This window comes from Elephas maximus, chromosome 25 (genome assembly GCF_024166365.1).
Source record: "Elephas maximus indicus isolate mEleMax1 chromosome 25, mEleMax1 primary haplotype, whole genome shotgun sequence".
Taxonomy (NCBI): domain Eukaryota; kingdom Metazoa; phylum Chordata; class Mammalia; order Proboscidea; family Elephantidae; genus Elephas; species Elephas maximus.
Genome location: NC_064843.1, coordinates 38,843,609 through 38,869,048, shown reverse-complemented (window position 1 = coordinate 38,869,048; position 25,440 = coordinate 38,843,609). Strand labels below are relative to the sequence as shown.

Below are 25,440 nucleotides of genomic sequence, written 5' to 3'. Positions count from 1 at the left end.
TATTCCTGGGTCCTGGGGACACAGTCGAGAGCAAAGCCAAGTCCCCATCTCCTGGAGCTGCAGTCTAGTGGGAGACAGAGACAAGAAACAGATAGGGCCTCTGTTTAATAGATGCCAGAGGGGTGAAGCATGCTAGGAAGAAAAACTAACCAGAGTAAATCCAGACTTACTGGACAATTGAGACTGGAGGAATCACTGAAACTATTGTCCTGAGATACTCTTCAAGCCTTGAAGCAAAGCTTTCCCCTGAAGTCACCTTATAACTAAATAGCAGTTCAGCTCAAAAACTAAAAATTGTCACCCTTGAGTACTGCACTGTTCTAAAAAATTATCTGTATGAGACCACCCCCACGTGTCAGTTTGCCATACTGTGGGGGCTTGTGTGTTGCTGTGATGCTGGAAGCTATACCACTAGTATTCAGATACCAGCAGGGTCACCCATGGAGAACAGGTTTCAGCTGAGCTTCCAGACTAAGACAGACTAGGAAGAAGGACCTGGCAGCCTACTTCTGAAAAGCATTAGCCAGTGAAAACCTTATGAATAGCAGCAGAACATTGTCTGATATAGTGCTGGAAGATGAGCCCCCCAGGTTGGAAGGCACTCAAATGATGACTGGGGAAGAGCTGCCTCCTCAAAGAAGAGTTGACCTTAATGACGTGGATGGAGTAAAGCTTTTGGCACCTTAATTTTCTGATGTGGCACAACTCAAAATGAGAAGGAAAAGCTGCAAACATCCATTAATAATTGGAACCTGGAATGTACGAAGTATGAATCTAGGAAAATTGGAAATTGTCAAAAATGAAATGGAATGCATAAATATCGATATGCTAGGCATTAGTGAGCTGAAATGGACTGGTACTGGCCATTTTAAATCAGACAATGATATAGTCTACTATGCTGGGAATGACAACTTGAAGAGAAATGGTGTTGCAAAACCATTCTTGAAAAAGAATGTTTCAAGATCTATCCTGAAGCACAACACTGTCAGGGATAGGATAATATTTATACGCGTACAAGGAAGACCAGTTAATATGACTATTATTCAAATTTATGCACCCACCACTAGGGCCAAAGATGAAGAAATAGAAGATTTTTATCAGCTGCTACAGTCTGAAATTGATCAAACATGCAATCAAGGTGCATTGATAATTACTGGCGATTGGAATGCAAAAGTTGGAAACAAAGAAGAAGGATCAGTAGCTGGAAAATATGGCCTTGGTGATAGAAACAATGCCAGAGATCAAATAATAGAATTTTGCAAGACCAACGACTCCTTCATTGAAAATACCTTCTTTTATCAACATAAACGGTGACTATACCCATGGACCTCACCACATGAAACACACAGAAATCAAATTGACTACATCTGTGGAAAGAGACAATGGAAATACTCAATATCATCAGTCAGAACAAGGCCAGGGGCTGACTGTGGAACAGACCATCAATTGCTCATATGCAAGTTAAAGCTGAAATTGAAGAAAATCAGAGCAAGTCCACGAGAGCCAAAATATGACCTTGAGTATATCCCACCTGAATTTAGAGACCATCTGAAGAATACCTTGACGCATTGAACACTAGTGATAGAAGACCAGGCGAGTTGTGGAATGACATCAAGGACATTATCCATGAAGAAAGTAAGAGGTCACTAAAAAGACAGGAAAGAAAGAAAAGACCGAGATGGGTGTCAGAGGAGACTCTGAAACTTGCTCTCTAACATTGAGCAGCTAAAGCAAAAGGAAGAATTGATGAAGTAAAAGAACTGAACAGAAGATTTCAAAGGGCGTCTCGAGAAGACAAAGTAAAGTATTATAATGACATGTGCAAAGAGCTGCAGATGGAAAACCAAAAGGGAAGAACACACTCAAGCCGAAAGAACTGAAGAAAAAATTCAAGCCTCGAGTTGCAATAGTGAAGGATTCTATGGGGGAAATATTAAATGACGCAGGAAACATCAAAAGAAGATGGAAGGAATACACGGAGTCATTATACCAAAAAGAATTAGTCAATGTTCAGCCATTTCAAGAGGTGGCATATGATCAGGAACCGATGGTACTGAAGGAAGAAGTCCAAGCTGCTCTAAAGGCACTGGCGAAAAACAAGGCTCCAGGAATTGATGGCATATCAGTTGAGACGTTTCAACAAACGGATGCAGCACTGGAGGTGCTCACTCGTCTATGCCAAGAAATATGGAAGACAGCTTCCTGGCCAACTGACTGGAAGAGATCCATATTTATGCCTATTCCCAAAAAAGGTGATCCAACGAATGTGGAAATCATAGAACAGTATCATTAATATCACACCCAAGCAAAATTTTGCTGAAGATCATTCAAAAACGGCCGCAGCAGTGTATCGACAAGGAACTGCCAGAAATTCAGGCCGGTTTCAGAAGAGGACGTGGAACCAGGTATATCATTGCTGATGTCAGATGGATCCTGGCCGAAAGCAGAGAATACCAGAAGGATGTTTCCCTGTGTTTTATTGACTATGCAAAGGCATCCGACTGTGTGGGTCATAACAAACTATGGATAACATTGCGAAGAATGGGAATCCCAGAACACTTAATTGTGCTCATGAGGAACCTTTACATAGATCAAGAGGCAGTTGTTCGGACAGAACAAGGGGATACTGATTGGTTTCAAGTCAGGAAAGGTGTGCTTCAGGGTTGCATTCTTTCACCATACCTATTCAACCTGTATGTTGAGCAAATAATACCAGAAGCTGAACTATATGAAGAAGAGCAGGGTATCAGTGTTGGAGGAAGACTCATTAACAACCTGCATTATGCAGATGACACAACCTTGCTTGCTGAAAATGAAGAGGACCTGAAGCACATACTAATGAAGATCAAAGACCACAGCCTTCAGTATGGATTGCACCTCAACATAAACAAAGAAAACAAAAATCCTCACAACTGGACCAGTGAGCAACATCATGATAAACGGAGAAAAGACTGAAGTTGTCAAGGATTTCATTTTACTTGGATCCACAATCAGCAGCCATGGAAGCAGCAGCCAAGAAATCAAAAGACTCATTGCACTTGGTAAATCTGCTGCAAAGGACCCCTTCAAGGTGTTGAAGAGCAAAGATGTCACCCTGAAGACTAAGGTGCGCCTGACCCAAACCATGGTATTTTCAATCGCATCATATGCATGTGAAAGCTGGACAATGAATAAGGAAGACCAAAGAAGAACTGACGCCTTTGAATTGTGGCGTTGGCGAAGAATATTGAATATACCACGGACTGCCAAAAGAACGAACAAATCTGTCTTGGAAAAAGTGCGGCCAGAATGCTGCTTAGAAGCAAGGATGGTAAGGCTGCATTTTACATACTTTGGACATGTTGTCAGGAGGGATCAGTCCCTGGAGAAGGACATCATGTTTGGCAGAGTACAGGGTCAGCAGAAAAGAGGAAAACCCTCAATGAGGTAGATTGACACAGTGGCTGCAACAATGAGCTCAAGCATAACAACAATTGCAAGGATGGCTCAGGACTGGGCAGTGTTTTGTTCTGTTGTGTATAGGGTCGCTATGAGTCGGAACCGACTCGACAGCACCTAACAACAACAACAACATACGAGACCAAATTGTCCACAGTTATTCTAAACATGGTTGAGAAGGTTGAGGGGGCAGTGAGACCAAGTTAATGGGAATGCAACAGCTAGAATGGAAATCATGAGAATGTTGACACAATGCAAAAAATGTAACCAATGTCTTTGAACACTATGTGTAGAAATTGTTGAATGGGAACCTGTTTTGCTGTGTATGCTTTCACCAAAAAAATACAGCAAAATATTTAAAAAATAAAACAGATGCTGGTGGTTTAGTTGGGAGGTGGCCAGGCAGAGAAGGCCTCTCTGAGGAGCTGACATGTGGGCAGAGACCTGAATGAAATGACATAATGAGTCATGCAGATATCTGGGGTAGGATGGGTACTGGCAGAGGAAACAGCAAGTGCAAAGGCCCTGAGGCAGGAATGGGACAGCAAGGAAGCAGTGTGGCTTCAGAAGGATGGATAAAGGGGAGGTTGAAGGGAGAGCTGGAGGAGTAACAGGGAACCAGATCATTAGGGCCTTGTAGGCTACAGTAAGGCCTTTGGGTTTTATTTCAGGCTGCCTGGCAAAGGAGGCCTCACATTGCTCAAAGGTTTCACGGCCCCACAAAGTCTGGCCCTTGTGTTTCAGGTCCGGTCCCACCTACCTTCTCCCTGTTCCTCAAACCAACTCTTTTCACCACAGGGCCTTTGCACATGCTGTTTCCACAATCTGGAATCCTTTTCCGCTCCCATCCCCTATTCTCCTGATTAATGCCTACCCATCCTTCACATCTCAGCTCAAATATCTCAGGCTTCCCAAACCTGCCTGGCCAGTCAGAAATCCCTCCTTCCACTCTGGGTTGTCCTTCCTGGACCTAATCTTAGATCATAAGATTATCAGGATGATCAATTAATGTCTGTTCAGACCCTAGGCTGTGAGCTCCCCAAAGAAAGTGTTTTAGTCCATTTTGTTCACTGCTGCATCCCCAGGATGTGGCTGCCTGGCCCAGAGTAGGCCCTCAGTAAATATGCATCGCATTAACGAACAAATTAATAGCATAAGCACTTTATAAAGATCATCTCCTTTCAATCAATTTTACCCAGTTTACAGTAGCTCAAAGGTGAGGCGAAGTGGCAGAGCAAGGACTGGGACCCAGATTTGTCTGATTTCAAAGCTGGGTACTTTCCTCTACACTTTACCTGGAACACATAGGCTGTGGTAAATTGTCTGAAAATTGGCTGCAATACTTCCCCCGTGCCTGTGCTCATGCCCTTTTGCAATGTGACTAAGAGACAGAGGCTATTTCTCTACCCCTTGAATCTGACTTGGCCTTGTGATTTTGTCTGGCCAATAGGGCATTAGTGATCATGGTGCAAGCAGAAGCTTGAAAAGCCTTGTGCATTGGACATGCAACCCTGAGACCACTGTGTAAATGAGCCTGAGCTAGCCTCACAGAGGTGAACTGAGGCCCCCAGCAAACAGCCTGCCAACAGTCAGACATGTGAGTGAGCTCATCTGAGATAGCCAGCCTAGCTGATACAGATACCTGAGTGAGCATAGGCAAGACCAGAAGAACTGCCCCGCTGAGCCCAGGCCAAACTGCAAAATTCCGGAATCGTGGGCTGATAAACAATTGTTGTTTTAGGTCACTGGGTTTAGCATGGTTTGCTATGCAACAACAGTCATCTGGTGGACACACACTCTGCAGACAACGCGTACACACCTATGTACACATGCACAAATGACCTTCCATAGAAGAAGCTGTCAGCACCCACACATACCCCTCATAGGTCGCATACAGGCACACCCAGCCATCACCCTCCTAACCTCACATACCCCTCTGCTCAAACTACTGTCCAGGCTGCTCACATATCGATGTAAACACCAGCCTGGGAGTGGGAAGGCCGACGCTGCCCAAGCTCCCTGTTCCTGGCACTCACATCCTGCACAGTGCTGGGCATGGAAAAGGCACACAGCAGATTTTTTGTGGAATGAGTGCATGAATAGAGCAAAGGGCACAGGATGAGCTAGAGGTCGGCACCAGTGGGCAGATGGGAGAAAACCAGGTAGCCACAGATGGGGCGGGGGCCAGAGTTGGGAGCCTGCCTGTGAGAGGCCGTATAGTGTGTGGTTAAGAAAGAGCTGGACCTTGGAACCCAATCGCATGGATTCAAATCCTGCCCTTCTAGCTTCCTAGCTGTGTGCCCTTGGGCTAGTCACTTGGACTCTCTCAGCCTGTTTCCCCAACTATGAAATTGAGATGAAAATATTACCTCCCTCATTACTGCCCTCCAAGGGTTGTTGGGAGGATATCATATGATAACTCATGGAAGGTCTCAGCACGGCCCCTCGCACATGGTAATGGCTGTTCGCTGCCCCTATCCATCAGGACCCTCCTCCAATGGCACCTCCTCTGGGAAGCCCACCACCTGCTTGCCCCCGCCGTCATCCTAGCCCTCCACGAGTGCCTCCGAGGTAGGAGTGAGGGATCAGTGCTGTGTCCCCGCACCCGGAACACAGCCCCAGAGCACAGAGCTGGGAAGTGATTCCAGAATGACTGGATGGTCCCCAGTTTACAGAGGAGTAAATCTGGGCTCTCTGAGGTTCCTGGGAGGTGCTGAGGAGTTCCACAGGTAAATGAAGAGTGGGGGAGAAGGGGAAACCCGGGGGTGGGGTGGGGAGCAGCTTTAGTTTTTATCCTTTGAGAGACCCCCGAGGGCCGGGTCACTTCTATCTGGCTGCAGTTGTGCCAGACGCAGCACCGGGCACACAGCAGGCGCTCACAAATGCTTATCCAGAGAGGTTTCACTGGTGCTTGAAGTTTTGTCTTTGAAATTGTTTCCACTGTTTTGTCGTTGTGGTTAGTTGCCGTGGAGTCGATTCTGACTCATGGCGACCCCATGTGTGCAGGGTAGAACTGCGCCATAGGGTTTTCAAGGCTGTGACCTTTTAGAAGCAAATCACTAGGCCTGTCTCCCGAGAAGCCACTGGGTGGGTTAGAGCCACCAACCTTTTGGCTAGTAGTTGAGAGTTTAACCATTTGCGCCACCCAGGGACTCCATTAAAAAAAAAAAAAACCATTGTCATAAGTGGATTCCGACTCATAGCGACTGTGTAGAAATGTTAAAATGCACTTAAAGGGCTTCAGGAAGGAAACTGGAACCAATAAATATATCTGCTCTGTGTGAAGTGAAGGGTGTCAGAAGACTTAGGGTGAGTTAAGAGGAAGCTAAGCAAATAAAAAGGAAGGCAGGTAGTAACGGGGAAAAACAAACAAAACGTTGTACAAGAAAGGAAGTATAATCATAATACGCGACTTGGCTCGGCAGGGAGCAGTATTTATATAGTCGTAATATCACAAATGTTAAATATTCATGTAACGAAAAATTTCAATAAATGTAGATTGATAGGAGAGGGGGTTGAACAGAAGCGAAACCTTCCCTGAGAATAATAATTATAACAAAACACATTTTGACCACTTCTGGGTGATATTCATTATCCTAAGCACTTTACATGTTGAATCCTCACTACAACCCAATAACCTAAATGCTTTTATTACTCTTATTTTACAAATGAGGAAACTGAGGCACGAGAAGATTAAGACACTTGCCCAAGGTCATACCGCCAGTGTGGGGAAATGGCTGGGATCCAAACCCAGCAGTCAAGCTACAAAGGTCACACTTGTGAAGACATCAGGCCAGGAAGTCTGTCAACATCTGCCTAAAATTAATCAATCGAGAAACCAACTACATACTTAAAAATATGAAGGAAAGTACCAGAAGAAATAGCTAAGAGTTGAAAGTGGTTACCTTTGGAGAGCAGCATTGGGAGGGGGAGGGGCAGGGCAAAGAAATACTGCTTTTTGTTAGTGCTATTTTTTTTTTAATGGTACTTTTAAGATCTGTGCATTTTGCTGTATGTAAATTTTATCTCCCAAAAAAATGTCAACAAACATTGGACTCTAGTGCTTAAGGGGAATGTATACTTTGGGAAAAAAAACAAAACTGTTTTTTGTGCTTAAGGGGAATGTGTACTTTCGGAAAAAAAAAAAACAACTCATTGTCGTTGAGTCAATTCTGACTCCTAGAGACCATATAGGACTCAGTAGAACTCCACCAAGGAGCAGCTGGTGGATTCGAACTGCTGACCTTTTGGTTAGCAGCCATAGCTTTTAACCGCTGCACCACCAGGGCAAAATGTATTGTATTAGTGAATGGCTTAGAGGCATGGATAGATAGGGAGGTCCATGACAGAGCAAATAGACCGAAGTATTGACAATTGTGAGTCTAGGTAGTGAGTATATGAAAGTTCACTGTACAATTCTTTCAACTTTTCTATATGTTTGAATTTTTCTTAATAAAATGTTGGGGGCAATATATGCATGTATTATCTGAAAGCTAATATTAAGTTTGAAGAAAAACTCCTGGACAGGCTGCTCTGTCTTGAGCCCAGAGGGTCTCCAAGCCTTTCCATGTGCATGTCTCTCCAGTGGGCAGGTGTCGCCACACCCGTGCCTGTGTCCCCCCATCTGAGATCCCAGAGTCAGGGACCCCCAGCCTAATTCCTCATCCCCTCCGTCCTCTGCATTCTTAGGGCTTCAGGCAGCATGGGGTCCCCTCCCCCTCGTCCCTTTGAATGCCTCGGTAGCAGAACCATTACTCAGTATCTCACCAGGGCCAGGGACAGGGCCCTCTAGCTATATCCCAGCCTCTGTCAAAAGGGTAAACTGAGGCCAGCGGGCGGGGGGTACGTCTCCCAGGGGCCCATCACCCCTTCATGACAGAAAGGAGCAGCCAGGTGGCCTTCTCCCAAGCCCACGTATATATAATTAGCTGGTGGGAAATGGATCAGGAAGCAGGTCTCATCTTAGCCTAATTAGGGGCTAGGCAGCTGGGGCCGCACTTGCCTGGAGGACCAGCTACAAGGCACGGCAGCCCCAGGAGATGGGGCAGCAGCTGCAGGCCCTCTGAGAGGCTGAAAAGCAGCAACTCCTGCTCAGAGAGGTAGAACAATAGAGGGGCTGTTTTGCAGAGCCCTGAGGCTGGCAGGCTGGCAGGTGGGGGAGCCCCGCATGGGAGGCTAGCAGGCTCCAGAATCCTGGGGAGGGGGAGCACTCTCAATCAGGCCTTGTTGGAAAAGTCAAGGCTCAGCCTGGAGGCTTCCACTTCCAAGAATCCTTTCCTGAACTTTTCCCAGCAAGGACGTGGAAATGCCCTTCTCCTACCTCCTGGCCCAGCTCCTGGGAACAGCTCTGGTCTTAGCGCAGGAGTCCCTCAATGTTCCTCCTCTACATTATATGACCATTTATGTGCTTGCTGCTGACCACTTGCCCTTTCCCACCTCCTCCTTTCCCCCGGGCTAGGGCAGGGACAATGTCTATCTTCTTCACTGCTGGACACGCAGTAGGTGCTCAATAAAGCGGCCACAAGGAATGGCCCTAGGCTCCCAGGACTGGGGAGAAAGGTGGGTTACGTCGGGAGAATCAGGGATCCTAGTGCCGCTAGCTATGGAGTGTCCAGCAGGCCAGAGTGTGACCCCAGGATGTCCTGCAGACCTGCTGTGTGACAGGACTTCCTGCTCTAAGACAATACTCCTGGTGTCACCCGGAGAGTCAGTGAGAGGATGGTGTGAAGGGCCTGAGCCCAGCATTTACACCGCCTTCAGAAACAAGGGGTCTCCCCACTACCCGCCAGACCTGTGACCTGAACCTCAGTTTCTTCACATGTAAAATGCACCCACCTCCTTGGGTTGAGAGGTGTTGGGGAGGCTGGCAGGTCACTGCAGGGGGTAAAGCTTTAGCACAGAATTCCAGCAGGGCTCCCAGAGGGACTGCTCTTTGCCACACCAGGGGCCACTGGCTCTGCAGAGCCTGCTGGGATTGTCCTCCCTGACTTTATCACTCCTTTAGTGTGGGGACCCAGGAAGCCCAGCCCTGGCTCTGTTAAATCTACTGGGCACCTATGGGTAGGTCATTGTCTTCCCTGTGCCTCAGTCTCCCCATCTGTACCTTGCAGGGGTGGACTCCATTCTTGTGAGCTCAAGCACCATTATCTTCTAGAATCCAATTTCCCCTTCTTTCCCCAAACCACCCAGGTCCAGCCAAAGCCTCCAGAGACTGGTTGTAGACTGTCAGACAGACAGACAGCTGGGCTGACCTGGATGTTTGTCAACAGTCTGACGGAAATCTCCTCTTTATGCTTAAAATAAAAGCTACATCAAACCTGTCATCAGCTCCCCATTAGAGGTTCCTGTTTCTGAGTGCCACAGCCAAGGCAGCCTTTGGAAGAGGAAGTGCCACCCAGCCCCTCCCCACTCCCACCTCGGGTAGGGGGAAGGGGGACTAGAGCCAGAGGCCACCCTAGGCTTTCACCCTTTGTGTGCCAGACCCACGGCCTTAGCCCTCGCTGCTCCAGCAGGGAGAGTCTCCTCATGTACAGCAAACCTGATGGGAGATGGGAAGGAGCCGGACCTTCAAAGCCCAATGCCAGCCCCTCCTTCCTCTGTCCCCAGGTGCTGGAATACAGGCACAAAAGACCCAGAACACAACCATGTGCCAACCCAAAGAGGGCTGTGCCATCCAACTTTCCTGCTAAGGCCCTGATAGGGAAACTGGCTTGCCCAGGGTCAGCCAGAGTTGCCCAGGGTCATAAGGCCTTTGGTTTTGTGGTCTCCACCCCAAGTCACTCTTCCTCCAAGAACTCTCACTTTCAAGGCCCCCTCTATGGCCTGTGTGACCTCAAGTTCAGGGTTTGCCTCTCTGAGCTTCCCATCCTCTTGGGAACTGGGCAGGAGGTAGAGAGGGTAGAACACAGATGGTCAGGGGAGAGTCCGTGTCTCCCTGTCAAACTTTCCATGCAGGCCCCGCTCCTGTAGGAAAAGACTCCTGGGACAAGCTCTACCAAGACTCACTCTGAGGCTGGACCTCAGTTTCCTCCACTGTGAAATAGGTTGATAGACTGCCAGTCTTCCAGAGGGCTTAGAAGGACCCCCCCTGCAGGGCAAGGTCAGGCCAGGCTAGCAGCTGAAATCCTGCCTCAGCAGATCCTGGGCTTAACAATGACTGAATTCGAAGGCCCACTGCACCCCACCCTACCTTTTGTGAACACAGAAGAGTCTAAAGACCTAGCTCTTGAGAAACAAGCATTTGTGTTTATTAACCAAGTCAAAGCAGTGCTGACTCCAAGCCAGTCCCTCCTATAGTCTACCCACCCAGGCCAAGCTGCCAAAGACCCTGGAGAACAGTGGATAGGCAACTTCTCCCTGCCCCTGCCCCAAGCAAGTTCCCAGGGAACCAGGACCCACTGGTTAAGAAAGAGGAAGTTAGCACATGATAGAGGCCAAGGAAGGAAGGAGGAAACAGAGCCTGTGGGTAGACAGGAGTAGTGAGATCCCATGATCCCTAACTTTGGGTGGGGAGGAAAAAGTGCCCCAATTCCAGCCAGAGGACAGGAACCAAGCAGGGGTACACGCATGTGAAAAACCCTGCATGTGTGGGGTACGGGTGGTCCAAGGTCAAGAGGCAACTCTCTCTAAGGTCAGTTCTTGCCAGATGGATGCTGGTCTAGTCTCTGAGCCTTTGCCTCCCTGTACCAAGTTCACTAGAGGCAGGGAATGGATCCAGGAGAGGTCAAGGGGCCAACTGCATCTATAAGATCAGTCCTGTGCAAATGCATTGTCCAGTGGCAGCCTAGCACTCCACCGCCGGGGTCTCCCTTGCCTGCCGCAACCCATACAGCCACTTGATCACGCGGGCATTGCGCTCCACCACCGACACGCCATAGGGGACACGGTCCCGGGCCCGGTCCTCAGCGGTGGCAGAGCTGCGACGGGAGCAGCCCCCCTCAGAGCTGCCTGGCCCAGCACTGGGCCCAGCCAGAGATACAATGTCTGAGCTGGCCCGCGCCAGGTGGGCCACACCCAGTCCCCGTGCCTCCTCTGGGTCCAGGCCGCAGAAGTTAAAAAAGCGCTCAAGGTCAGCTGCTGCCCTGGAGAAGCGCTCACTCAGGTCCGACTTGGAGCGCTGCAAACCGGGTGGCCGGGCAGGGCTAGAGGCGGCAGCACTGCCTGGCGATGGGCAAGGTTGGGCAGATGAGGCGGGCAGGGGGCGGACATCCACTCGGCGGACCGCAGCCGTGCTGGGTGGTGGCCGTGGGGGGGTGGCTGGAAGGTCTTGACGGGTTCCTTCTGCCCGTCCAGGGATCCGGCTGGCCTCAACAGGGGACACGGGACTGTCACACAAGTTGATGAGGCTACTAAGGATGTCGAGGTCCAGCTGGGGCCGGCGACCAGGGCCGGGTAGGGCTCTGCGGCTAGGCGTGAGCACTGTGCGGCGAGTCCCAGGGCTGAAGAGTGGCTGTTTGGACAGCAGGGGCTGCACGGGCTCCTGGCGGGTGGTGGCCACGTGCAGGCTCTTGACATACTTGGCTTTGTCCGCCTCCAGGCGCTCCACAGCACTAGGTTTCCGGGCTCCACCATCTGCTGGCCGCCGCAGCAGGTAGCCAGGGACCTTGGTTCGCAGGCGGAAAGGTAGGGCCGGGGTGGCTGGGGACCCAGGGGCCAGTGTGTCCACAGGCATGGCTGTTACATAACCCACGGGCTTCAGTCTAAGGAGTCTGGAGAGATGAGGAGACAGATCCGGCAGAAAATTGGCAGCTGGATGCCGGTGACCGCTGCAGGGAAGGAAAGATAAAGAGGCTGAGCACACTCAGACAAAGGCTCAGCCAAGGCTGAGAGGCTGAAGGCTCTTTCCCTATTATAAGGTTAAGACCACACCCCTGCTTCCCAGTGAGCCAATCAGCAGGCAGAAAGCAACTGCTGCAGGGCCTGCGGCCCCGCCTACTCCCTTCCTCTTCAGCTGAGGCTGAGAGAGAAAAGGGTGCCAGGAGACAGAAGAAAGGCATGGGGCAGCCCAGCAGAAAAGACAGGGCAAGGCTGGTTTCAGGGGAGCAAAGCGGGTCCCCTGGCCCTGTGCTGGGAGCCAGCCGGCTCCACCTCAGTAGGTCCTCTCAACAATCCCATTTTGCAGATGGGAAAACTGAAACCTAGGAAGCAATTGCAGCTTGCTTAAGCCGATCCTGCGGTTCTGCCCCAGGAGGTCAGCTGGACCAGCCCCTTACCTCCATGCAGAGGTGTTGGCACAGGGGTTTCGGGGTTGGATGACCAAGAGAAAGGGCTCCAGCCTCACACCCCAGCCGGGCTTCCCACCGGGAGTCTGGTACCACCTCCGCCCCGCACCCATTCAGGCAGGAAGCTGCCCAGTGCCAGCCACCCGCCTAGACATGCCAGGCCCCAGGCACCAGAGCAGAGCTCCTGTGGAGAGGCGTGTAGAAAGTCCCTGACCCCACCCCAGTCAGTCCAGTCACCGTCAGCTTCCAGTATGGGACTTAAATGCCAGGCCCACAGTGATCTACAGATGCCGGCGGGTAGAAACATCAGCCCTGAGCTATGCTGCTCCAAGAGAATTCAGAAATGCCCACAATCACACAGCCCTGCCAGATACATCCAGCAGACCCCCACCCACCGGGAGCCACAAGATGGGCACCCAGAAGCAGGACAGCTCATGCCCGAGTGTACAAGTATCCACATGGTCATCCAAGCATTAGCGCCTCATGGCCCAAGGGTTGGACCACATCTGTCCCATTTCCAAGGAAGGCCCAGAGCCACAAAGCCCTGGCTATGGGACAGAAGAAAACTCATCAACCAAGTTCCCAGCCCTTCCTCTATAAAATGGAAGGGGTGCTTAGTTTAGAAGTCTCCCAAGAGGACTCGTGGGTCAGGCCATCTAGACCTCTGCTTTCCAAATCGACAGCCACTAGCCACAGGTTGCTGTATAACTTTAAATTCAAATTAAATAAAAATTTAAATTCAGTTCCCAAATCACACTAACCACACTTTAAGTGCTCAATAGCCACATGTGGCCAATGGCCCCCACACTAGACAGGCCAGATCTGAGCGCTCCCACCACCGCAGAAAGCTCTAGTGGACAGCCTCACCAAGATATTCAGAATTCCAGGTGAGAGGGAGTCTGGGTTGGGGGACGGGGGGGCAGAGCTCCTACTGTGTGCCAGACATTTGACACTGTCCTCTCTTAAAGTTCTACAAGCCTGTGAGGTAAGTCACTGTCACCTTGTTTTACAGATGGAAAAACTGAGGCTCAGAGAAGTGAATCTCAGAGTTGATAAGATACAAACTCCTAGGAAGCCCACCATGGCCACACTTATTTTAATATTGCACCCTGTCTCTCTCTACCACATGTTCAACATTCCTACCCTACTATTTTTTTTCTCATTATCGCTTATCACCTTCACAAATGCCAAATAAAACTCAAATAACTCACTTATCTATCATGTTTATTGTTGTTTTACTCTTTTTCCTTCCCCAAAACCCATTCCTATTACCTTCCAGTAGATTCGAACTCACAGCAACCCTACAGGACAGAGTAGAACTGCTCCACAGGGTTTCCGAGGCTATAAATCTTTACAGAAGCAGACTGCCACATCTTCCACCTTCCGGCGATGGTGGGTTTGAACTACAGACCTCTGGGTTAGCAGCTGAACACTTAACCGCTGTGTTACCAAGGTTGTTTCATTCCCACCTTCCTAAAATGTCAGATCCATAAGCGCACGGGGTTTGTCCGTTTTGTTCAAGACACTGCTCAACACATAGCGTATAGTAGATAGTCAATAAATATTTGTTGAATTGAAATGCCTGCAGGCCCCCATGTGAACAAGCAAACCAAGAATGAACTAGATAGGGGCATGCCCGGCCTACTGCAGGCAAGCGGGCCCATGGGATAGATGTGGCCTGTTCTAGGGAGCCAAAAATCCAGAAGTGTGTGAAAACTCTAGATTCTTAAAGGTTAGCAAATTCAATAAAAATTTTTAAAACCTTGTTTCTTACAGACCCAACAAAACATGTCTCCAAGATTTTTGCCCCCCATACAATCTGGCCCACAACAGGCCTGTCTGAGACCTCTGCAGCAATGGAGATAGAACCCAGGGGCTGCTGGCCCAGAGCCAGCACCTGCTCTCCAGGTAGAAGGGATGGAGGAGGTGGAAAGGGAAGGGCTCACCCCCTCAGGGCCAACCCCCAGGAAGGGAGGCCTGGCTAAGCCCCAGTGAGGTAGCCAGACTCTGCCCCACCTCTGATGGCTCCCAAACCAGTCCAACCCGTTGGAGGCGGGAGTTCCCTCCTGGGCACCTGGAGGCAGTGGGAGGAAGGAGGTCAGATGGGTAGGGCTGGGGCAGGAGTCTCTGGCCACCATCCCTCCCTCCCCCAACACACACACCTGCCAATCCCAGGGTCTCCTCAGAAGGCAGGGTCAGATCAGAGGAGCCACGCCTGGCTTTGGGGTTTGGAGGACACCCGGCACTCGCCCACCACCTGCTGTGCACCTTGAACATGCCACAGTACCTCTCCCAGAATCAATTTCCTTATCTGTGAAATGCGGATAAAAATAGACCTTCCTGAACCTCCAGGTCGTTGTGAGGATGGAAAGATAAAGCAGGTCAAGGCCTTTCCTCTGCACCTGTCGAAAAGGCAGCGCTCCACGAACAGGGTTCCTTGTTATTATTACTTTGACAGTCAAGCTCAGACCACCTCCTTCGGGGGGTCTCTAAGCACCTTCCAGAAGGGTCTGTCCCAGGCAGAGCTGCACACAAGACAGGCACATGATAAAGGCTAAACAGCACATTGACCTGAACAAGGCCCATTTCACAGGTGGGCAAACGGAGGTGCGGCAGTGCCTGTGAGTTGAAGCCAGGGTCCCAGGTGGGATTCAGTGTCCCTTCTGAGGCCGCATCTCACCCCCAATGCCCCAACCCCGCCTGCTGAGCACGGAATTTCAAACGCAGCCCACAAATGCGGAGGCGCCGGGGCCCATCTCTTTGGCACCCCTGGGCACACAGCCCCACACCACCCCCTCCCCATGGGCTCTCCGGGACCAGACTGCAGGCATAAGGGCCGACCTCGCATCCCAAGTCTGCTCTTCCCCACCTCGAGGCAATCTTGGGCACCCTCGTTGGCGCAGGGGACCACGGGCGGGACAGCTTGCTGTGTGTCTCCGACGGCTCGCCGGCCCCTCTCTGAGCCCCGGTTGCCCTGGCTCTGGAATGACGAGGCTGACTACACGATCCCTGCAATCCTGTTCAGGCCAGAAGGTGAGACCCCGCCTCGTCCCCGCCTTCCAGGGGAAGGAGGGGTGCCCGGGCCATCTCCCACCTCAGCCAGGCGCCCCCGCCCCGGCCTGCAGATACCTGGCTGTGCCCGCGCCGCTGCCCTGCGCTCCTCTGGCCCAGCCCACCTGGGACTCAGGTAACCCGCGTTTGCGCAACTTCCGGTGGGTGTGGGCCGGTGAACCCGCCGGCCCAGGTGTTACTTGAAAAAGGGGAAAGAGCCAGGCAGGGGCCGGAACCTGAGCCCAGGCGTGCTAGCAGCTGGCTGGGCGCAAGGAGCAGGGCCACCACCTCTGGCCCACCCCAGGAAACTCTTCCGAGAGCCAGGGCCCACCCAACCCCAGCTGTACTAGCCCTATCTGCACATCTAGCTCATGGGGACCCTGTGACCTATTCAGACAAGTGCACTCATCTTAGAGATAGAAAAACTGAACCCCTCAGAGAGGCAGAGTCCAATCACCACCAGCTAATATTCACTGTGCCAGGCCCAGAAGGTGTTTTTTCTGGTATCGACCATTTGAATCTTCCTAACAACCCCTATGAGGTGAGCTCTATTATTATCCCCTTTTAACTAATGGAAAACTGAGGCTGGGACAGGCTGAGTCACTTACCCGAAGTCACCCCGGGGAGTCCAACCTGGGCACTTTCCCTCCAGACCAAGTCTGAATGCCAACCCTTTCTAGCTGTGTCCCTGGGCAAATTGGTGGATCTCTCTGGCCCTCCATTCTGCCAAGTAAGGAGGGTCCCACCTTCCCAGCCAGGCCAGTGCGAGCTCTATGGGCCTGGGAGTGCCCGGCAAACCTCCATGTTTTGTGCAAGCTGTAATCACTACCAATTAGCAGTAATAATGATCACAACAACAGCAGCAGCTGGAATTTTTGAGTGCCAGGCACTGTACCGACTTACTTAAACCTCCGGACCCCCCGGAGGGAAGTACTATTTACGCCCCATTTTACAGGTGAGGAGATTGCAGCCCTGGAGGAAGGAATCCCTGGGAGGGAAGTGATGCTCCCTGCCAGTCCAAGCCCTATTTCGTCACTTCTGGTGGGCACACGTAGTCAGGCCATCTTCCGCTGAGGTCCTGAGGCCCAGAGGAGGAGGCGCCCAACAGGCCTCAGATCTGAGCCCTGGGGAGGCCGATGGGGCCCAGTTCCATGTCTGTGCCTGGGGGTACTGGGAAGGCTGGGCCAGAACTGGGGTGGGGGCATGAGGGGCAGGAAGTGACTCAGAAAACAGCTCTCCTCCCCTTAGGAGTGACTCAGCCCTGAGCCTCCACCAGCCCCTGGGGCCTGACTTTGAGCTGAGGCTAGGAGTGGCAAGACCACCAACCCCCTCTGACCCTCCACCAAGGCAACAACAGTGGGAGCTGGGGAGGGGAGAGGGGAGGCTCAGTCAGGCAGTAATTGTAGTTAAAACAAAAATAACAATTAAAATTTTCATAATAAAATAGGTAAGAACTAATCATTTCTGGGCACTTTCTACATACCAGACACTGTTCTAAGCTCTTTAGGTATGTTAACTCATTTAGTCCTCATACCCTGTGAGGTAGGTACTACTATCATACCCATCTTAGAGATGAGAAAACTGAGGCACAGAAAAATAGATCTACTCACCCTAGGTCACACAACTGGTAAATGGCAGAGCTGGGGTTTGAACCCAGGCCTGGGTCTGGGGAGGGGATGTAGAGGAGACAGTCTTCAGTGTTACCCTTGGGCCACTCACCAGCTACACCCCCCAGGGGACTCCTGAGGAATCTACAGCATCCCCCTCCCCCGGTCCCTGGAGGGAAAAGCTACCTCAAGAACCACTCCCTAGCTATGGCCCTGGCCCTCAGTTTCCTCAGCTGTAAAATGGAGGCATTGATAAGGCAATATTTTCCCAACAAAAATCAGATCCCATCACTGCTTTTCTTAAACCCTCCTGTGACTCCCCATCATGTTAGAATGAAATTGAAACTCCCTACTAGGCCCTCAGGCCGTCCAGGATCTGGCCCCTACCCACCTCTCCATCTTCATCTCTATTCTCTCTCCTGTTCCAGCCACACAGCCCTGATGTTCTGAAACACACCAAGGTCTCTCCTGCCTCAGGGCCTTTGCACCTGTTGTTCTCTTCCCTCACCTCCTTTGAGTCTCATGTCAAATATCACCTTTCAGAGAGGCCTCCCAGACCACCGAGAAGCTCCCACCAATTATTCCCTTTCAAGCACTCATCACATCCTATCATTTTAAACATTTTCTTATTTGTCACCTGTTTCCTGTCCCCTACACTGTGCTGTGAGCACCATCACACCCTTCTGTTTTCTTCCTCCCAGAACACCATTGACCAAGGGGCTGGGCTGGAACCCAGGCTACCTCAAAGGCCAAGGTCCCTCATTACCAAGCCTCCGCCAATCACCCACCCTGCTTGAGGCTCCCCCACCTGTTTAGCTCCTCCTCCAGCCTCAAGATGCCCTCATTCAAACGGAGTTTTGGTGACCTCTAGCTGAGCCATGTTCTTTGTCCAAACATACTATGTCCAAACCCCATCCTCTGGCCACCTCTGTAGGTGACAGGAGCATGGACTCTGGAACCAACCTACCCGGGGGGCAAGTCCCCATTTCTCCAGTGATTAGCTAAGACCTTGGAGTAAGATTCATAACTTCTCCATGCCTCAGTTTCTCCAACTATAAAATGGGACTCATAACAGCTTTTCTTCCACAGTGAGGCTGCGTATGACAAATGCCATCAACGTGTGAACTGTGATGACTATTGTTATGGGTTGAATTATGTACCCCCAAAACGTGTTGCAAATCCTAACCTCTATGTCTGTGGTTATAATCCCATTTAGGAATTGGTTGTCTTTGTTATGTTCATGAGAAAGGATTAGTGTAGGGTATATTTTGAGTCAATCTCTTTTGAGAAATAAAAGAGATTAAACAGATGGGGGAAGAGAAATGCCGAGCCACATGAAGACTGCTCAGGAGCAGAAGCTCAGAAGAGACAAGGATCTTCCTCCAGAGCCGATAAAGAGAGGAAGGATTCCCCTAGAACCAAGTTTCTTAGTTATCTAGTGCTGCTATAACAGAAATACCACAAGTGGGTGGCTTTGACAAACAGAAATTTAGTCTCTCACAGTACAGGAGACTAGAAGTCTGAATTCAGGGCACCAGCTCCCAGGGAATGCTTTCTCTCTCTTTTGGTTCTAGGGGAAGGTCTTTGTCATCAATTTTCCCCTGGTCTAGGAGTTTCTCAGCACAGGGACCCTGGGTCCAAAGGACACACTCTCCTCCTGGTTCTTCGTTCTTGGTGGTAGGAGGTCCCCTGTCTCTCTGCTTGGTTCTCTCTCATATATCTCAAAAGAGATACAAGATAGAACCTAATCTTGTAGATTGATTCCTGCCTCATTAACATAACCGTCTCCAATCCTGCCTCATTAACATCATAGAGGTAGGATTTACAACACATAGGAAAATCACATCAGATGACAAAATGGTGGACAGTCACACAACACAAAGAATCATGGCCTAGCCAAGTTAACACACATTTCTGGAGGACAAAATTCAATCCATAACAAGCCAGTACCATAAATTCAGACATCTAGCCTCCTTAACAGTCAGAAAATAAATTTCTGTTTCTTAAAGCCATCCACTTGTGGCATTTCTGTTATACCAGCACTAGATAACTAAAGGCAGAATTTGGTATGGAGAGTGGGGTGCTGTTCTAATAGACACCTAAAATGTAGAAGCAATTTTGGAATTGGGTAATGGGCAGAAGATAGAAGAGTTTTAAAGTGCTAATAGTAAACACCTGAATTGCCTTGAGGAGATTATTGGTAGAACTATGGACGTCAAAGGCAATTCTGGTAAAAGTTCAGAAGGAAATGAGAAGAGCTGTAGAGAAAGTCTCTACTGTCTTAGAGAATACATACAGTGCCAGCAACAGAATGTTGCTAGAAATGTGAACATTAAACACACTTCTGGTGAGGCTTTAAAAGAAAATAATGAACATGTGATCAGACAATGGAGGAATGGTGATGCTTTTTATGCAGTGGCAAAGAATTTGTCTGAATTATGTTCAAATGTTTGGTAGATGGTAGAACTTGTAAGTGATGAACTTGGGTATCTGGCTGATGAGATTTCTAAGCAAGATCTTAAAGGGACTGCGTGGTTTCTCCTTGCTGCTTATACTAAAATGCGAGAGGAAAGAGATGGACTTAAAAATGAACTGTGCAAAATGAAAACAAAACTTAAAGAGTTGGAAAATTCTGTTGTACAAACTAAGGAAACATATCCTAGAATGTTCACCAAGGACGTGGCTACACAATCTTTTGTGTTGGATCTAACCAACTATCACATTAGAAAACCCATCAGCTTAGACTGAAGGGGTCAGAGACAGGGTGAAGGGAAAGAACACTGTCTGCCTCTTTGCATCCTACAAGCAGAAAACAAGTCAAAGGAGGTACATTTCTTATCCTCCAAGAAAAGAAAAGAACCATCCCTGGAGCAGCTCAGAGTTCAGCAGAACTGTTGGAAGGAGCGCAGGATGCAGAGCCTTCCGAGTTTCAAAGGGTGGAGCCACGGTCTCCTGGATCTCAAAGGGTGGGGCCACAGCCTCCTAGGTTTCAAAGAGTCGGATCTTTGCCAACTTAGCTCCAGAGTGTGGGGCTGCCATTAAGGTGTACCAAAGGGACGGGGACACTGCCAAAGCTGAGGGGGTAGGGCTGCCATGCCCAAGGGGCAGAAGAATGGGGACTGCCGGGGCTCAGGGGGTGGGGTCACCACTCAGATGGTCTAGGAGAATGGAGCCACCCAAAGCCAAGGGAAAAGAGTTGCTGTCCCAGTGGGCCTGGAAGGCAGAGGTGAAGCCCAGGGCCAAGGGGTCTCCACCCAGAATCCAGAGAGCATGGCCGCCCTTGAGAGCTAATGTAAATTGTTCTGCTAGGTTTTAGACTTGCTTGGTGCCTGTTATCTCTTCTTTCCCTTCAATTTCTCCCATTTGTAATGGAAATGTCTACTTTATGCCTGTTTTACCGTTGTACCCTGGAAGCAGATAACTTGTATTATAGGTTTCACAAGTTCACAGATGAAGATGAATTTTGCTCCAAGATGGAATCTGCCTAAAGTCTCACCCATATTTGATTAGATGATTCAGAAGATGAGATTTTGAACTTGGAGTTGATTTAAGACTTTTGGGATGATGTGATGGGGTGAATGTGTTTTGCCTGTGGGTAGGACATGAATTTTGGGGGGCCAGAGGGTAGAATGTTATGGATTGAATTATGACCCCCAAAAATATGTGTTGTAAATCTTATCTTCTATGCCTGTGATTATAATCTCATTTGGGAATGGGTTCTCTTTGTCATGTTAATGAGGCAGGATTAATATAGGGTGTGTTTTGAGTCAATCTCTTATAAAATATGGAAGGAGCAGATTAAGAAAGCAGAGATGGGGGAAGAGAGATGCCAAGGTATATGAAGATTTTCCAGGAGCAGAAGCTCAAAAGAGACAAGGACCTTCCTCCAGAGCCGACAAAGACAGAAAGCCTTCTCCTGGAGCTGACACCCTGAATCTGGACTTCTAGCCTCCAAAACTGTGAGAAAATAAAGAAATACTCAAACGTGGTATTTCTGTTATAGCAGCACTAGATAACTAAGACTGCTATTCAACCGAACAGATCCTCCAGTGCCCAGATCCTGTGTGCGGCATTCCTCAGCCCAGAACACTTCTCTAGAAGGCTGCAAATCTACGAGTGGCACGAAGTAATGGTTAAGAGTGCAGAGTCTGGAGCCAGAATGCCTGAGTTTGGATCCCAGGTTTGGGTAACCTTGGGCAAGTTACTGAACCTCCTCATGTCCTCTCTTGTTTCCCCTCTATAAGGTGAAAACTATAACTGCAGTAACTAAGATGGATCGGAAGAAGGGCCTGGCAATCTACTACCAGAAATCAGTCAGTGAAAACCCTATGGATCCAGCGGTCCAATCTGCAGCCAATCATAGGGATGGTGCAGGACCAGGTAGTACTTTGTTTTGCTGTGCGTGGGTCGCCATGAGTCAGGGGCCAACTCGACAGCAGCTAACAACAACAATAAAGATGGAAGCTCTAACAGCAGTAACTACGTTCTATCATAGAGCTGAGGGAATTAAATGAGTTCAGAGCTGTACTTTTACATACTTGTCAAGTGCCTGGTACATACTAAGATGTTTGTGATGTTTATCCTTTGTTGGGTGGGAGTGTTTTCTGATATTTATAAATTTACATGACATTCTTGCCCCCTCCTCCTCTTCCTTCCACCTGCTTCTCTCTTTCCCTTCAATGGAAGCCTGGCCCAGACTTGGTGGGAGGCGGAGACCCTTGCCTGCCCCAGGGGATCACAGAGGCTCCAGGCAGCAGGAGGAGACCAGCCAGTCAGGCAGCCCAGCTCTATTTCAGCCCAGCTGTCTGGGTCATAGACACCCAGCTGGGCCCCTCCAGTGCCACGCCAACTCTGCACTATTTCTGGAGTCCCCCTGAAATGTTTGTGCTCTGGCCTTCCCAGGAGTCAGCCTTGCCCAGGGCGCTTTGTATAAACCTCAGGAAGGGGGAGGTGAGCAGGCTGTGGGAGTGGTGTGGGCATGGACACCGTGGGCAGTAAGCTCCTGCCTGGCCCACCAGCTGCCCACCTCTACCAGCTTGATCCTCTGGGCCTTGATTTGCACCTCTGGAAATGAGGACAGAGGGACTTGCAGTGGGTACAGAGTGAGGGAGATGCCACATGCAAACCCTTAGGGAAGGGCCTGGCACAGAGGATGGGGGTGGTAGAAGTGAAGCAGACCCACAGCCCACTTCTGTCCTGATTGCCCTCTGACCCTTTGGGGGCTCACTATCATGGCTTCTTACCTTGGCCCAGAGCTGTGAAGAAACTGGCCCAAGGTCACCCAGCAAGTCAGTGACAGACCACAGATATGGCAGTGGTTCTCACAATTAGATATATAATATATAGTGATCACATATGTATCATTTTTCAACCAGGTGATATATTCACATGGCTCAAAATTCAAAACCTATAAAAAGGAATGGAGTAAAAAAAAATTCTCTCCTGCCCTTGTCCTGGGGAGCCACCCAGTTCCCCTCCCTGTAGGCACCACTGTGACCAGGTAGTTGTGTGTCTTTCCAGGGAAATTTTAGGCAGATACAAGCAAGTATGGACATACATGTTTTCTCTTTTTTTACACAAATGGCAACAGGCTTTGTGTACTGTTTTCAACCTTGCCCTTCTTCCTCAACAATATATGTTGTTCTGGGTACGCCATCAATACCCAGAGAGCAGCCTCTCCTTTTTCACAGCTGCACTGTGCCTACCAGTTCCACTTGCCATTGAGTTGACTCTCGTTTGTGGCGATTCCCGCTCATGGCAACGCCTACTCATGGTGACCCCATGTGTTTCAGTGTAGAACTGTGCTCCACAGGATTTTCAATGGCTGATTTGTTGGAAGTAGATTACCAGGCCTTTCCTGTGAGGTGCCTCTGGATAGATTCAAAAGGCCAACCTTCCAGTTGGTAGCCAAGCATGTTAAGCATTTGCACCACCCAGTGTGTGTCCAGTCCCTCCTATTACAAACCATGCTGCAGTGTCACTGTACCTATGTCATTTTGCCAAGAAGAAATACCTGAAGTGAGACAGCTGAGTCAGCGGACAGCACTTGTAATTGTGACAGAGATGGTGGAACTACACTCCATGGAAGCCATGCAAGTTGACCTCCCACCAGAATAACATGCAGTAAAACAATTAAATATGACCTTACCTTATGACCCAGCAATTCCACTCCTAGGTGTATAACCAAGACACCTGAAAGCAAGAATTCCAGCAGATACTTGTACACCAATGTTCACTGTAGTGTTATTCACAGTAGCCAAAAGATGGAAACAACTCAGTGTCCATCAACAGAGGAACAGATAAACAAATGTGGTATACACATACAATGAAATATTACTCAGCCATAAAGAAAAATAAAGTTCTGATACATGCTATGACATGGAAGAACCTTGAAAATAAGCCAGACACAAAACAGCAAATATTGTGTGATCCCCCTTATATGAAATACCTAGAATAGGCAAATGGACAGAGTCAGAAAGTAGATTAGAGATTACCAGGGGCTGGGAGGAGGCAGGACATGGGGAGTTATTGCTTAATGGGTACAGGGTTTCTGTTTGGGATGATGAAAAAGCTTTGGAAATAAATAGTGGTGATGCTTACACAACACTTAAATAAACAAACAAAACGCCAAGGAACTTGAAAGAAAGCTACTAGGGTCGATTCCAACTCATAGCAACCCTACAAGGTACCCCTTAAGCAATAATTCTCAAAGGGCCCAAATGCCAGGGACAGAGCTCTGGCCTGCCCTGGAGACCACGCTCCTCTTCTTCCTGGCCACATCTCCACCCTCTTCAAGCTTGCTCCCACCTCAGGACTTTTGCCCTTGATGCTCCCTCTGCATGGGATGTTCTCACCTGCCCACCACTTGTTCTCCTCCTAAAGCTTCCCTGACCTTCAGATCTCAGTTCAAACATCCCTTTTTCCCAGGAACCCTCCCTGACCATGCCTAGACTAGCTCAGGGCCCCCAGTGAAACTCCCTCATGGCTCTCTCCTCCTTCTTATTATATTCCTTGTCACACTGAAATTTTACATTTGGATATGTGGTTATTTACATCATTTCTGTGATTATAAAGACAGAATACTAATTCTTCCTTTTGGATCCAATATTGCCTGGCACAGCACTGTTACTAACCCTGTAACAGTGATATTTTGCTTAGCATGCACTGCATTTTTACTTTTAAAAATGGTTCACTGAAATACTATTTATCTTAATTACTGAGCTTTTGGGCACCCCTAAATTTTGCACTAGAGGTTGAGTGCCTCACTTGCCTCATTCTAGCCCCTGCCCTGTGTCACATTCCAGAGGAGAAGACAATAAACTCACTAATAAGTGAAATAGATAGGACAACAGATGGGGCAAATGCTACTGAGACAAAACAGGCAAGGGGGAGGGCAGGGCTGTGAAGCCAATAAATTTTTGTTGTAAGAAAGAATGCAGGCAGAAGATCCCCAAATGAACACTTAGTCCAACCCATGGCGTTCTGGGGAAGGGAAGACAGACGCCCAGAAGGGGCACCCTACAGACCCAAAGACGCCGGGGACGGGGAGGAGGGGCCTAGTTGTAGGGAGGAGGTGATCCAGCCAGGGGGTCTACGAGCCGTGCCCCAAAGAAGCTAAGAAGTGACCACCAGTTGCCGTCTGGGCCTTTCTAGGCACATCTAGGCTGCGAGATGAGGTGGAAAGACCTGAATGGGATTCTCTGCCAGACCTCTCCGGGCTGGGCCACTTGACTCTCTTAAGCCTCAGCGTCCTCACCTGTGACATGGGGTAACACCTCCTTCTTGCAGGTACGATTCAGTGAGGACGCCAACAGCAGGCGCTCAGTGAACCGTAACCCCCTGCTGGACCCCGGCTCGCACCCCAGACCACCCGCGCCCTCACCTGGGGCCTGTGCTACGCGAGTCGTCGCTCCTCTAGCGTGGGTCTTGGAGAGGCTGACAGCTCTGACCCGGGCTGGGAGTGACCGTTCCCAACGCGGCCCGGAAGACCCCAGCCCCGAGGGCCTCTTTGAGCTGCCGTCTCACTAGATGGCCCGGGGGCCTTGATTTTCCGAAGGCCCCGGCCGGAGCGTAGGTCCAGAGATCCGCGGAAGGGGAAGTGAGCGCGCCGCACACACACACAC

At 49.7% G+C, this 25,440-nt stretch overlaps 1 protein-coding gene across 6 annotated transcripts; it reads right to left on the bottom strand.

Moving 5' to 3' along the window:
* Positions 1–25,440, bottom strand: FAM110A (family with sequence similarity 110 member A). Of its 6 annotated transcripts, XM_049869712.1 has the most exons (3): positions 25,200–25,440; positions 23,466–23,509; positions 10,673–12,203 (listed from the first exon to the last, which is right to left on the bottom strand). In XM_049869712.1, the coding sequence occupies exon 3, from the start codon at positions 12,107–12,109 to the stop codon at positions 11,222–11,224; it is 888 nt and encodes a 295-aa protein (XP_049725669.1). In that variant the 5' UTR covers positions 12,110–12,203; positions 23,466–23,509; positions 25,200–25,440; the 3' UTR covers positions 10,673–11,221. The 6 variants fall into 6 exon arrangements, 5 of the variants coding, with proteins under 5 accessions (XP_049725669.1, XP_049725668.1, XP_049725672.1 ...); XR_007515444.1 differs by lacking the exons at positions 10,673–12,203; positions 23,466–23,509 and adding an exon at positions 1–64; XM_049869711.1 differs by lacking the exon at positions 23,466–23,509.